The 15,605-nt window shown below is 30.3% G+C and overlaps 2 protein-coding genes across 3 annotated transcripts; one reads left to right on the top strand and one right to left on the bottom strand.

Moving 5' to 3' along the window:
* Positions 1-348: 348 nt before the first annotated feature.
* Uev1A (Ubiquitin-conjugating enzyme variant 1A) lies at positions 349-4,101 on the bottom strand. Its single transcript, XM_068762215.1, has 4 exons — positions 3,868-4,101; positions 3,591-3,733; positions 2,313-2,438; positions 349-1,423 (listed from the first exon to the last, which is right to left on the bottom strand). Exons 1-4 carry the CDS (start codon positions 3,890-3,892, stop codon positions 1,283-1,285), a joined length of 435 nt encoding a protein of 144 aa, XP_068618316.1. The 5' UTR covers positions 3,893-4,101; the 3' UTR covers positions 349-1,282.
* Positions 4,102-4,643: 542 nt separating this feature from the next.
* Positions 4,644-15,223, top strand: scny (scrawny). 2 transcript variants are annotated; one of them, XR_011106722.1, is made up of 12 exons: positions 4,644-5,106; positions 5,425-5,649; positions 5,885-6,038; positions 6,640-6,814; positions 7,335-7,448; positions 7,763-7,927; positions 9,018-10,015; positions 10,890-11,145; positions 11,245-11,385; positions 11,470-11,579; positions 12,560-12,684; positions 14,671-15,217. XR_011106722.1 is itself a non-coding variant. In XM_068762210.1 (11 exons), the coding sequence occupies exons 1-11, from the start codon at positions 4,836-4,838 to the stop codon at positions 12,594-12,596; spliced, it is 2,646 nt and encodes an 881-aa protein (XP_068618311.1). In that variant the 5' UTR covers positions 4,644-4,835; the 3' UTR covers positions 12,597-15,223. The 2 variants fall into 2 exon arrangements, 1 of the variants encoding a protein (XP_068618311.1); XM_068762210.1 differs by having other exon boundaries at positions 12,560-15,223.
* Positions 15,224-15,605: the final 382 nt, after the last annotated feature.

The raw sequence follows: 15,605 nt of genomic DNA, 5'->3' as shown, positions 1-15,605 counted from the left end.
TTATTGAATAGGTCGTGTTCTGTTTTCAATTCTAATAAATGTTTTAAATGGACTCAGTCGTATTTGTCAAATTCAATGTATGTAGCATTTTACATATTGGTTGAGGTGAATGAGTTCGGATTTCAAATCAAATTACGTTTCTTTCTGTTAAAGCAGATAATAATTAATGATTTTAATGTTTGACTCTGACCTTATTTAAAACCTATGCCAAATCGAAATATTATTTTAAGAAATAATAAATAGTAGTGCTGTAACACATGTGACTTTTATTTCCTTAAATTTCCTTGTCCATCATTATTTCTTCTTATTTCTAAATGAATGGATTGTTATAAGTAATAATTACTAATCAGACGGTATAATCAGATTTATTTACCTTTGTTAGTTATACATTGGTAAAAATATTAATGCTATGAAACAATTTGACTTAGCATTTGGTTTGTAACAATAAATTCACGCTGAGGTTATAACTAGGTAATAAATGAGTGCTACTGCAAATCCTCATTAAAAGCTACGTGAGCCGGCGTATGCTAACAGAAAACGTTAAGTTCCAATCCACACTGTAGTCGTGATGCAAAGCTTCTTCAGAATCAGTATTACTTTATCTTATGTGCCTAAGAAATACAAATTTCCTAAAATATGCAACTCGATTGTGACAACTAAGTAAATGTTAAGGTTGATTTCATGTCATAACTATTATTCATTTCGTACAAATAACTATATATCCCTTAGAATTTTAGTAATGGTATCATAGAGATTTTAAGAATATATACCCATCACTAGAAACAAATGGAGCCAATAGAGTTTTTAATCAAATGCAAAACATTGCATACATACTTCTAGAGTTGACTTCATTTATTCTTAGTTTAATGCTTTAATTTAGTTCACCTGAAATGAAAAATCGCTGGTAAAATCTAGCCTTAATTACATGAAAGCAAGTTTGACTTTTATAAAGGCCACAATAATTTAGGTAATTTGATAAATAAAAGGGTGTTTACCCTCTAAGTGGGTAGGTAAGAGCCATAAAAGTGATTTAAAATATTACATATTTACCCAATCTACTTACTAGTGGGCACAAGAGAAACATGGTTTATTAAATGCAAAGTCAAGATTTAAAATAAAGATTGGAATACATAAAAAATCATACTGCTATGCTTTATCACTAATATGTTTTAAATTAAAATATATTTATGAATTTTCATGATCATTTATGGTAAATACCAAACCAATATTATTGAAAACAAAAGAGTAGATTGGGTTACTGAGACATTGAAAGACTGAGAAACTAGAAGGTGCTTCCCTCTGGTGGTTGCGAAAGCTTCATATTCTCCTTTAAAGTCATGAGACGTCTCAGCTCTTGGAGTACTGTCTTGATAGTATAATCCCGTTGCCATCTTGCCAGTATTGGAACTTGTCTGTTATCCACCTGATAAATGAAAAATTAAAAGTTTGGATAGATAAAACAAATAAGTAAAAGCAAAAAAAAAAATATTAAACCATTATCAAACATTTTTATTTAAAACAACCTAACAGGTTAAATATATACATTGAATATTCTTGTAGTTGTCAGAACTCAATGGATCATTTTTATCTCAGCACATTTCACTTGTATCAGTTTTCAATAAAGATATTTGATTAATAAAAATTACCAAACCTATCACTGAATCTTAATTTACTAGCATGGATCCTAAATCATCCCAGTATATTAAGATTCTATAAATCTCTTATGTAAATAAAATAGATATGTAGTGATTATTAATTTCATACATTGCCATAATATCTCATCCTAAAATTTAGAAAAATCTCTTAAAAATTTACTATGGATTTAAATTAAATACATTCAAAGATTTAAAAAATAGCCTGAATTGAATCAAAAATTTCTCCTTCAGAGTTAGTTAGCTAGTTCAGAACCCATTCTTTAGGAGCAACAGAATAATATATTAGACGCTAAACATAGCCACTATCTTTGAAATTATATGTAAAAATATTAAGAATGTAGGTAATACTTCAAGTAGATTCTTTTTTATAACAGAATTTTGCTTTTTTTGTTCGACAAATAAGCCTAATGGTCATAATGCACTAAAAAAATTCCCACATATTAACAAAATTTTCAAACATGAACTGATTAAAGAAAGAAATAACATGTTTATAGCTTCTGATATAAACAGATGTTGAATATTTTAACAAAACGTCAGAGGAAACCTTATGCAATGTTTGATTAAGGCTTCCTTTACTTCAAAGGTAACATATTAAGGTCATTTAATAACTATGCATTTAGACCAATTTGCCAATAAAATGGTTTAATTTATACTTACTAGTCCTGTCTGGCTGTTGACACAGTTCATATTGATTCTAGATATAAACCGAGCAGTAGGAGGTTCATCAGGGTACCGAGTACCACATTCAATTTTTAGTGAGTACATTCTATTTTCATAAGGGGTCTGAAAAATATTGGATTAATATTAGCTTCAAAGTTATATAAAAATAATGTCATAATCAAAGATTGGATACTCGAATAAAAATTTAAGTAAAGTATGTGATGTATTTACAAAACACTTTGATGTAGATAAAATCACAAGATGACAATGAGCAAATGCAGAAATTACACATTTTAATGCAGAGGTAAACTCTGAAAATGGTTACCATTATTAATTTGTATTCTTTAAATATATGTATTGATTAATTACAAATATAGGGTTTATACATATACAGAAAGATTGGTTGTAGGTGTAAAAGCTTTAAAGAAAATAATGCATAGTTCTTTTCTTCTCTTATGACCAATCAACCTATATGTAAAATGAACTTTATCATCCATTACTTTATTACCCTGCTGGAAATAGATAAGTATGTAAACCATTTTGTAAGTATGTAGGCTTGTAAGTATATAATTTGTTTGGTAAGTATATAAAAACATTTTCAAATATTATGAAGTTAAAAATAAAATAATATTACTAAATACTTTTTTAAGTTTAAATGAAATCTACCTGATCCTACAAATGATATTCTAAAAATATGTAACCCATTGATAAATACATAACTTGAAATAAAAAAACAGCCAAAAATAATCCACACTTGTGTTACAAGAGTCATTCACTAGAATGTCAAGGTAATAGACATCAAATAATAACTTAAAATGTTTGTTTAAAATATAAGAAATTTGTTACACAATGATTTTTCATTGTTTTATTAAGATAACAGAAGAATATATATAATATATATGAAGGAAAACTGCATCAAATTGCCTAGCAATTTGTATACATAAGGAATAATAATAACTTATGTGATAATAAAAAATAATAATTAGTATTTGTCCAAGAAGTTTATTCTTAACATTATTGTGTTATCAAGGATATCTTATGTTAAGTAATGTTCTTATTACATGAGAAAAATAAAATCAATTATATAAATTTACTGTGCTATTAGACTGCCCTCTATGAAAGCACTTCCTCACTAACAAAACAATGATTAATATTTGCAATTAAAACCATTTCAGTTTCCTAAGATAATTTAATCTCATAACATTTGTAAAATTATTTTGAATCCTTTTGAATATGATCTAAAAATAGATTATTAAATATAAGTAAAAAAATTACCCTTGGTGGGCCAATTATCATTCCAGTCCAGTGAGTCAGGGTCATATCATCATCACTTTCCAAGCCCCAAGAAATAGTCCCATCGCCCACTCCCTTCTGACCTTGTTCAAGTTCTTCTAGAAGACGAAAATTCCGTGGAACGACTGTTAAAAAATTAAAGCTAATTCAGTTACAATGCTTCTTTCCGTGTACAAAGAAAACTTCAATTCATTCTTCAAACTTCAAAGGAAAAAATCAGTTGAAATGCTATTTGAACTGAAAAAAAAATAAATCTTACCAACGCCTGATGACGGATTCGCCATGATCACAATTTCACCGGCGCTCACTATCTATTAAGAAACTAATTTGATAAGCGCCCTACGATGCGTTGACAAAAAGAAAATACCATAAAAAATGTAAAACTTAATTAAAGTTACAGGATTAAGAACTACTTGTTACGTTGCAAAATAATTTTATTTATTCTACAAAATCCCTCACACGGCCCAAACTGCTCAAAGAGCAGGTTAGTATTTTTTTTTGCTGACTTTGACAAATGTCATGGCTCTTTAGTTTATAGAATTCCAAGCTGGCTGAAATGGATTAAGTCTTAAATTAGTTCAGTATATTATTAATAAAGAAATAAATCGTAAAAACAATATCAAACGAAATTTAATAAAATATCTTTTATGTATTATATATAAATATATAGGTCTGTGTGATATATATGCCACCTCGCTGTTCATAATGCTGGTGATGTCGTTTTTGCTACTTATTTTACACTTTATAATAGCTTTTCCTATAAAACTGAAAAAAACTGAATAAAAGTAAAAGTTTAAAAATTATTTTTAAATTTTAAGCCTGTTCCAAGTTCTTATTCAATATCAAAAAAGCAACAAGCAACGAAAGTTGCAAAACATTGAAGTGTGATTTTTAATTATTTATAATTTGTATTGTCTGGAGTGTTACTGCAAAGAATAGGTAACTATAACATCTATAACTTCAATGTTTTCGTCCATATTGTTATTGGTTAAATAACCTATAGAGGTACTTTGTCTATGGAAAAAGGAACCTATCGCGTATCGTGGATGCGTTTTCTTTTTCTGATGTCGAGCTCATCATTTTGTAATACGTACACATGGTTGACAAAAATATTAAAATTATCATTCAGATTCCTTTAGTGAAAGTAAATGTTCATTAAAAATAATTATGCGTGGCTGTGATATTCGATAATTCATACTGACGTGATAGTGCAGTTTTGGAGGTAAAATGCCCGCTTCCATTTGTGACCCAGTATCAAACGCATTGCGTTTATCCCTCGGAGCAGAGGATTCACAGAGTTCTTCACTATTAGACAGTCGTTTATACTCTTCAGCCAAAAGTGTGCTTTTATCAAAAATAGAATTTGAAGAATCCGGTGATTACCAGAGCAATGTCCTGGATGGTTTGAAAACTAAGTACATGGTTATTCGACCCAAGAAACCTGTTCTCGATAATAAAATATTAAAAAAGGACGTTGGATTGGGTAATCAATCGGCAGGTAATTGCGTTTTCTTTTTTACTAGTGATTATGACGTTATCAGTGTACATGTGTGATAATGTTAACAGAGGTTATATTTTCTAAATCATGTCAATATTTACAACACCATAAACAACCAGCTTATCGGTATGTTATTTCAATGTCGTATTTTTTCCTTACCATATTTATTGGTCATAACGATTATAAATGACTAATGAACTGCTAAGCAAAATTAAAGAAATTAGAGCTTATTTTACCAATTCTTTTCCCAAACTCTTAAGTTTCCTTTACTTCATCAAGTGTAACTTAAGATTTTTACATATACTCATTTAATTTCAGGCAACAAAAATCGGGAAGATGGTCTACCAAAGCCAAAAAAAGTGTTATTTCCTCTTGAAAAAGTTCAATTGGGCTGGCAAGGAACATGGAGTGCCGGAGCAGGCATGCAAAATGTTGGCAATACATGTTACTTAAACTCTACATTGCAAGCTTTATTTCATGTACCTGCTCTTGCTAATTGGCTGGTTTCTGAAGCTAGTCATTCTGATAAATGTAACCAACAAGGTAAGGAATATTTTTAAAGACTTGTTTAAAATTTCTCATTAAAACACTATCTTAAACCATTGTTTACAGTTTAATCATTTTAGCATAAAATTTTGTTAATGACCGATAAAAATTTGTCATATATGTTGGTCTTACAATATTCTTACATTGAAGTAAGACAACTGTCTGTTAATTAATGTTCCTATATTGTAAATTTAATATTATAATATTTGCTAAAGACATCTTTTTTTCACAGAAGCATGTGTAATTTGTGGCATGAGAGCTACTTTAATGGCAACCCAAAAAAGTGGCGGGGCACCAATTAAGCCTTGGCAAGTGTATTCGAAGCTTCGTCTTATCTGCAGACATTTGACACCGGGAAGACAAGAAGATGCACATGAGTTTTTAAGGTACAGGATTATCTGTAGGAGTTTATTATATATATTAACTATAGGAGTGGTTTCTTTATGCATAAAGATTTTCTCATAATCCTAGTGATCATAGTTTGCAGATTAAATTGATAAGTAGGTTCACACTAGTTTGATATTCATAATACCACCAATGCTCTCTAAATTTAAAATTAATTCTGTAAAGAAACCACAGTAGATCAGTATTATAAAAGATATGTGACATGCATCAATCTGCAGTTAACGCACAAGGTAGTAGCCATGACCTGTTTTTTTCTCCTAAGAAATGGTATACATCAAATGAGTGCACTCTCTGAAGCCTTAATCTTTTGTCATACAAAGAAAATGTGCATTGACGCATTTGAAGGATACCATTTAATTTCTCTTACCTGGTGCGCCGGTGATCATTCCTGGGCAAGCTCAGAAACGGTGCATTTTATGTTCAATATGTAAATATATTATATGGCTAGTTTACAACAGAAGTCCACAACGGCACATGAAATCATTAATCAATCATTGCGGTGAGTCAGAGCAGTTTGTATGTCACATTAACTATGTTATGATATTCTCTCCTCTAGTTCATTTAAAATGTTCTTTTGAACAGGTATTTAGTGGAGGCAATGGAGAAATGTTATTTATCACGGTTTGTAAACTCTGATAAATTTGACCAATATAGTAAAGAAACAACTCCTTTGAACCAAATTCTTGGTGGTTATCTTCGTTCTACTGTAAGATGCCTGGCTTGCCATCACCTTTCTACTACATACCAACATTTCCAGGTATTCATTAATAAATCTTAAAAAAATTGTGTATTAATAAGAGTAAGAAGAGTTTGTATGTTAATAAATAAGTTACCACTTTACGCTACAATTTTTATATTTGTCTTACCAATAATTATAAAACATAATTTTCATGAATATAAATGTTCAACTATCAGTTACTTATTTGAACAGCTTAAAAATTAATTGTTTTTTGCTTACTGGTCTTTAGTATGTTCATAAGTTGTTTATTATTCAGATTATTTATAAAAATACATAAAAATAAATATGTAATAAAAATAAAATTTCACAATCCTTTGTAAAATTATATGTTACACCTGATGAGCATGGTTAATCTCAGATGGATCTCCATTATATTTATGATGTATGTTCCTAACTGTTTAAAATAAAAATGTTGCAGTTGTAACTTATCTAGACCACTTCTAGTAAAAAGAGATTTCTACCTGTAGTGTTAATACTATGAAAGTTAATACTATGAAAATATTTAATACTTTATAACCATAAAGTTCATTTCTTTCAGGATTTATTACTAGATATAAGGAAACATTCGACATTAGATGAAGCTTTAGACTCATTTTTTTCTCGTGAAAGGTTAGAAGATTTAGGATATAAATGTGAAGCTTGTAATAAGAAGGTAGGTAAACATTCAAAATAATGTTAAACTGTCATGATACTTTGGAAACTAAATTTTCTACTATTGACATATTCAGTTAACTTACAGATTTATTGTTCCAATGCCTATAGGTGTCATACATTTCAATATTAATGTTCATACATAAAAATTTGTTGACCATAATAGATGATATGATTATTGTAGACTTTATTTGATTTTAAGCAAATATTTTGCCTAATAACTTACTTTCTAGATATCACTTTTACCTTCAAGTTTTATATTATTTGTACCATTTTAAATTATATTTTTATTTTATCAATTGTTACTATTTGCAGGTGTCAGCAACAAAACAATTCTTTGTGGAAAGGGCACCAATGGTTCTTTGCATTGCTTTGAAAAGGTTTTCCTTGGCTGGTGGCAAATTATCTAAACATGTTCAATTTCGTAAAAAAATTACTCTTAATAAATATATTTATAACAAAAACAATACTCAGCAACTGGTAAGAAACATTTTTCATTATTTGTATTTACTTTCTTCTGTGCTATGTTGGGATTAATTTACTGACTATAGAGAGATATTGAAGATAGGGGTGACTTCCAATGAAGCTGTTATCTTTTTACACAGAGTTATATCTATTTATGTAGCTTCAGGATGTTATTCCTCTTCTGGCGTTAAATATAATTTGCTGATTGTAGTAGTTGGGCTGCCAACCAGTTTTTATAGTTGGCTAGTTGTCATTGATAGGATTTGCTGACCACTCACTATAGCTATATTTCATTATGCTTCTTGGATAAGTAAGTTCTGTAACTAGTGGCTTTGTCAAGTTTTATTTTTTTGGGCATCTCATTTATTTTTTATATTTGCTTATTTTTTGGGCAATTTAAGAGGAATTTGTTTTAATAATTGATAAGGAATAATTAGATTTGATATTGCTCTCAATTTAGTCATGTAATGTCTGTCCCAATCTGTATGGTTAATCATTTGTAGTTTTGTCGATTGCTATGACAATGGTGCTTATAGTCATTAGCATTGGTGTGTGGTCAGACAAGCCATCTAAATAAAATTCCCATTCTTGGTAGTTCTTTTACTCACTTTCATTCAGCCTTAAGTAGCCATTCATTTCACACTGTAGCCGGGTACTGGCGAGCTACGGGGGTTAGCCAGATTTTATGAAAAATTGCATTCATCACTTGTACTTTTCAACAACTTGTAAAAGTTAATTACCACCCGTTGATACATGGGGTTGTATCATTAATGAAATCCAGGGGGTATTTATAATGTAACAAAGCACTGTCTACCTATAGTCAATGATAACTCACTTTCAATACTCCAAATACTCTCTTAAGAAATTTGTATTTAGTAATTTTAAATCTTCTACTTTATTAATTTTAAATCAAATTTTTACTATTATTTTCCAAAGTTGTAAAATTTATGATGCCTAGTTAAATAATCCATGAATGTAATGGCATATCAGCTTGTAATGAAATAAAAAAACTTGTATTTAATAAGGACTATATTGCACTAACATTTCTTAAACTATACAAAAATATGTGGTTCTGTAATTTTACAAGACTATTCTATTATTTCAGTCATATAAATTGGTGAGTTTGGTAACACATCTTGGACCATCACAAAATTGTGGACATTATACAGCAATAGGACAAGCCCCTAATAGCAATTACTACCAATTTGATGACAGCTGTGTCAGACCTCTCCCTCTTTCTGCTGTCTTAGGTACAAATGCATACATTATGTTCTTTGAAAAAGACAATACCTCTGAAGATGTTATCAGTCAACCTACTGCATCTACCTCAAGTGTGGTCTATGGCCCACAACTACCAGACAATATAGTCAATAGAGAAAAGAGTCCATTAAAAATAACATTCTTTAGAAATGAAGACAAAAAACCAATACTCCTCAACAGTACTTCAACTGAAATTATAAAACCCGAAACAAGACCAATAATTTTAAATACAACTTTATGTAAATCTATGGACACTAATGTTAATTCTGAACCTTGGGTGGTTAAGCAAAACGGTGAAGTTGAAAAGGTGTTACAAGCACCTAAGATCCTCAATGGTATTGATAAAGGACATAAGATTGAAGATGACAAAAAAATAAGTTTTGTTATCAAAAAACAAAGTTTGGATGATTGCCCAACAAAAACTAAAATCTCAAAAAGTGATTCAGACCTCCGCTCGATAGCATTTAACAACACTAAAGTATCTGAGAAACCTGTTTCTACTATAAAATCAGTGAAGCCACCAAAATCCCCGTTAGAGAAATTAGAGGAACAAATGAATAAAAGTGATTCTACTAATCATTTAAATAGAAATGGTAATTCTAATTCAAAATTGGTGCCCTATGACTCAGAGTCCAGTAGTGATGAACGCATTGAGAGATTTAACGACGACAAGATTAAACGAGAAGACAAAGGAAATGAAAGTACAAAGCCTAAACCTAGCAGATGTGACTCTCCTCAAGGCCTGGTTGTGACAACAAAAGGAACTCAACACAATTGGACAGTGTCAAAAGAAAAGAGTGGACCACTACTAAGTCCAAGTTTGAATGGAGTAACAAACAAAAAGTAAGACTATTTTTTTATATACTAATTTACGTTATTGTTTATCTTTCTAAATTGCACGAAGTTCACATTTCACTGTTGTGACTGAAACTTATAAAACATGGCAAAACAATAATACATCATATGGCGAAGTTTCGTTAGTTCGACAGCTACTATTATACCGTATTGGGAGACCGCCGAGCTCTTAGTTTGCTTCGACGGACGCTCCCTGGAGTGACTAGGATCAAAGGTCTCCACAAGGGGTATCTAGGGTTTGGCTGTCTCGCCTAGGCTCGATGCGTTACTAGTCAAATAAATGTAACGGAAAAGATAATTTACTTGTTATGTGAAAAGCATTCATGGCACAAGTAAATTTTAATATATACGTTTTATTTAATATAACCCTCTAATAGGCACCATAAATTATCTCTCTCATTTGTGCATATAATTTTAAAACAAACTACTGAATGGCCCAGCAAATTTTCTCTTAGTAAATTCAAGAAACTTTTATATCACAGGCTCTGTTTAAAGAACTTTACTCTATTTCAAACATTGTTATCGTTAACATAGAGTATGTTATACTCTATGTTAACGATAACAATGTTTGAAAATGAATTGTTCTTATATGAAAAAAGATCGTAAAAAAAATTCCAAACTCCATTGACTTTCTTGTTAGTTCTTCACAGTAGGCAGGGCTTATGTAACTAAGGTAAACTTAATTTTCAGCTGATGATTATAAATGATTTTAATTATCTCTTAATGTAAGGCCAAAATGACTGCCAATTACCAGAAAGTTAAAATAACTAGTGTGATATTTAATATGTTTTGGCATAAAAGAAAATGTGCTATTAATATATGCTAAAGTGAGGATGTATGAACATATGTGTTGTTTTCACAGGGTGAAAGAAAAAGAAGAACCGCGCGGTGACAATGAACAGAGTCCAAATACAAGTGTCAGCAGTATGTCGCCTTTAAGTGATCGAAGTGAGCCAGGAACAAATCCCCAATCCAGCAACATACAACCAGCACTGCCCATTGCGTCTCAAAGCACTGGCACCATTGAAACTGCTCGTCACCTGCAGGGACTATCGCACCGAGGATACGGAGCCCCAGTTAGTTCGTGGAATGGAACTCACAGTGCTCTTTCACGACAGGTTAGGCAGATTTTAAAAACATGGTCTTAATAATATCTAGTAATTCATGTAATTTATTCCTTAATAATAAAGCTGAATATCTTGTTTTTCAATTTTAAGGTATTTGAAGAAAGACGTGAAGAACGTAAACGAGCACTCGACTCAACAGATGATATGGATCGAGGTCGTAGTAAAAAGATAAAAAAATTTCATCACTATAACCGATTTAACAACAATAGGAATGGATATAACCCATTCCAGGTATTTCCTGGATTTATCAATCTACTGTTTTATAGAATAACCATATTGTGCATACTAGATGAATTTAAAAATTTTCTTCCACAGGACAAGCAAAACAAACCGCACTGGGTTGGTAATTTCAAGTATAGAAATGAACGACGTCCCACCCATCACTTCAACAAACATCATAACAATAAGTACAAGCGATTCAACAGGTACAAAACATTTTCATATTTTCTTATATATTGATGTCATACGTTTTTTGGTTGATACTTTCAATTTACTCTAATACTATAATTAACTGTTATATCACACACCAGGTTCAGTTTCTGTTGGGAGGTGTCTATATGTAAATGTGATCACTCTCTTAATAATAATTAATTTTCAGTACAAAAAGTGGTAAATGGAGCCAATTACACTATTTTGTTTTACAAGTAATACAAGTTATTACACCACAAAAATACTGTTTGTCATACCCCCAATTGTTAAGCATTATTGTAGCAGCATTGTTAACATAACAACGAGACCATCAACAAGCAGTTGTGGACATTGACCATTTGGGACTTCAAATGTTATGAAGGCTCTAGATGAAAAGATGAAAAATTTGAATGGAAAAAAATATTAATCTGAAAATAAAAGTCACTAAGTTGGAGCTTAAATAACTTTTTGTAAAATGAAAAACGAGGAATAAACAGGGTTTAGAGTTGGTAAATGCAGTGAAAGAAGTCTTAGTGGATACAGGAAAATACATTGATAACCAAGAAATAAGCAATTTTAACAAAGTTGGAACATGCTTTGATAAGAACCGCCCATTTATAGTTTTATTATCAACAACCTGAAAAAGACGTACTTTTTTCGGTATTTACACTATCAGGCAGACTCTACAGTAAAGTAGATGTAAATTTTGTTTCTCCTTTTCAGCGGATAGACGCCTACTAGTAGGCATAGGCCGCGCCACGATGACTGTTCTTGCACTGCCCGCATTCATTGACTTTCCGTCACTTTAACTATGTTTACCTAGTGAGGAGGCCTACTCAGACCGCGTCTACCAGCTCGTGGTCGACTTTAGAAACGTTTCCGCCCTAACGGCCATCGATTGCATGAGCTATGTGCCTCTCCCGCTGCCATTTCTGACAAGCAATTAATTATTATTATCTTAAATGTATGATAATATAATGAAAAAAATTATTTTCAGATACAACAGTGGACATCATTACCCCCGACACCATTGACCCTGGTCAGCCAGTGTCTACCTAGCTGTTAATTTAGACAGCAATGGAACATTTTTAGACACACAAAAGACTTAGGAAATATGAAGAGGTAACATTAAACAATATAGTTTAACTGCAAAAGTCCACCAACATTGTATAATAGTTATGAATGAACTGCCAATAAAAGCCTTTACATAAAACATAGCAGCGATGTTCAGACATCGTTTTTAAATGGTGTTATAGTGAAACAGTTAGAGTTTATAGTAATTGTGGTGATGTGATTTTAACAAACTATTTCTTTTTGAATTACTTTGTTTAATTTCAACTGGATTAATAAGTTTAAATAAATGTGATATGTGGTTGAAATTATATTTGCATACATTTTTGTACTAAAAGGTTTGATAGATTAGCAAATTTAGTACATTAATTCTTTTAGTTACTGGTCGGATATAATAATAAATTATTCAATTATTCACACTTGTTAGTTAGTTGATTTTACCATTTTTACTTTAAGAGTCAAAAATGTAATTTGTTTGCCTGATGCCTTATAGCGGCAAATGTGTACTTCATATATTCATGAAATATCAGTAAATACTTTGGAAGATATGCTAGTGGAGACTGTGTTTTGTTTGTTTAAGTCGTGTTGGTGTACAACCTAGTTAACTCGTTAACAATTACGGTATTGTGTACACCCAATAACCTTTTGTTTGATTTAAAGATTGATATACATGGGAAGAGAGAATTAATTTAGTCTTTACTGTTAAACATTTGATACACTTTGTATTATTTAACACAGCAATAGACCACGGAGAGTACTTCGTTTTCACGAAATGTGTTAGTATTATATTTCGTGCGAAATTACGCCATTTAGATGTAGTGTGATGAATATCTTGATATGATGTAACTTGTACATAGCAGCTGTTAATTCCGCTATAATCATTTGTAAATACAACTGTATTATTATATTTAAACAATAAATACACAAGCCTGTGTATTGGTTGCATTTTGTGATGACAATCATGTCTAATTACATCTAAACTGCTAAGTATATATCCAAAAAATGAGAATACAGTTTGATGTGATATTTGTATGATGAGACAAAAGTTTTAATGTTTAGATCAGTGCCCCAAGCATTTTACTATTATACTATATAATGCAATAAAAACATTGTTTAATACTGTTTCAGCGTACAAATTTGTATTAGATAAGTAAAATCATCTTTTAAATGCATTTTTATTGTCTGAATTTTTTGTTATATATAATTTTTACCTTGTTTAATGTGACAACATTACTAATATACAGTTTCACTCCGTTATAATTTTTGAAACATTATGAACCATTTACTGTATTGGAAAGGTAAACAGATATGTACATTGCCTTGCTGGTTATCCTTTAAAAAATGTATAGAGATTATATATTATTTTAAAGGAAACTTGTTCTTAAATACTGGCACGTGAATAAATTTGGTCACCGCATTTCACTATATAGCTTGTAACAATAAGTTAAGGAGTGACAGAACAAAAAACATGATTAGTCCACTGTTGCAAGTCCAACATTTGACAGAATAAAATAAATACGTCGCCCGTTTAGATGGTTCGGTTTAAACGTGCTTATTGTTGTAGTAAATAGCTTTTGAAGTTGAAAGTTTTACGCATATCTACTCAAAAATATTCATAAACATAATGGTAATAAAACAGTACATTTTTGGTATGCAGATTGAAAGTTGTTATATTTTCGTCAGATCTGATCAGAACATATTTAAAAATTATACATAAGAATAGATAAACAATTTAAAATATTTTTCTTATTCAAAAACATACTTAATAAGCTTTTACATCTAGTCATTATAATCTGTATTATTTTTAATTGCGCAAAGGAACCGTAATTGGTAGTATTAAACCTTTTGTGAAAAGTTAGATATGGAATTATCATGTTTGTTCTGTCACTCTTCAGTTTTAGTAACAAAATTGTTTAATGAATGTGATATTTGCTTATTAAAGCAACTCTCCTCATTTCTTAAATTCCCATGTGTGGGATTGATTACTTTTGTGTATTAGGGTTCCATTCAGCTTATCGTCATTAATTTTTTTTACAGAAACATGTGCCCATCCGAGTTATTATGCTAAGCCAAGTAGCAATTTTTTTGCATTAGTTAATTTTTGCATAATTATTCTTCTGGCAACATTTATATAACATGTATTGTTCAATGACCAGTCACCAAGTGTTAGAAGTCCATAATGTATATTTGTTGAATTAATATTTACGACGTTAGAGTTTAAATGTATTATATGATTAGATACTATGTATGACTGTAACGTAATAAAGGTGAATGGGAGTTTAATATGCTTACATTGTAAATGTAATTTCTTATTTTTATCTTTACGATAATTGAATATATTTGAAAGCATCTTTGTAAATTTCTTAAAATGTTTCTCTAGTTCTAAGACATTGATTCTATTTTACAAAGGAGTAAAAAAACTTTGCGGGATAGATTTGTATAGCCGCGAATGTTCATAAACAAGCAATCTTACTACCTACACTGCGTTTTATTTTAAAAATTTAAGGATATTTTTGTTTACTGTCCATATAATTTGTACATGAAATTCAATTTATTCAAATTTATTTTATTAATTTCTATTCTGTAACCAGCTAGTTACTTACAGATATTGCCTGTAGCAATATTTTCTTATCTTCCTGATGAAAGCGATAAAACTTAAAGTCCTAAATTAAGACATGCGAATGGCGTGTCACTTATTAATTTGATTAGGGAATCTTAATGAAATGAAGTAAAAGATTATACAATAAGCATCTACTGTTGGTATCCTTATCAACACTATTGATACCAGAGTTTAAACCATTATCATGGGTTCTTTTTAATTTTTAAAATAATTCAGTTGATCCATACAATAAATGACGTTAGTAAAACATTGCGATTAATTACAAAGTTTGAAAGAAAAAGCCAAATGTTTGAATTCATTTATTATGTACAAGTAATAAAATGCACCTTAATTAAATTAGGACATTTAATAA

Source organism: Battus philenor, unplaced genomic scaffold (genome assembly GCF_028537555.1).
Source record: "Battus philenor isolate CCGP_79_NKW_IND1 unplaced genomic scaffold, ilBatPhil1.0.hap1 SCAF_16, whole genome shotgun sequence".
NCBI classification, from domain to species: Eukaryota; Metazoa; Arthropoda; class Insecta; order Lepidoptera; family Papilionidae; genus Battus; species Battus philenor.
Note: the sequence above shows the minus strand (reverse complement) of the source record. Positions and strands in the feature narration are given on the sequence as shown.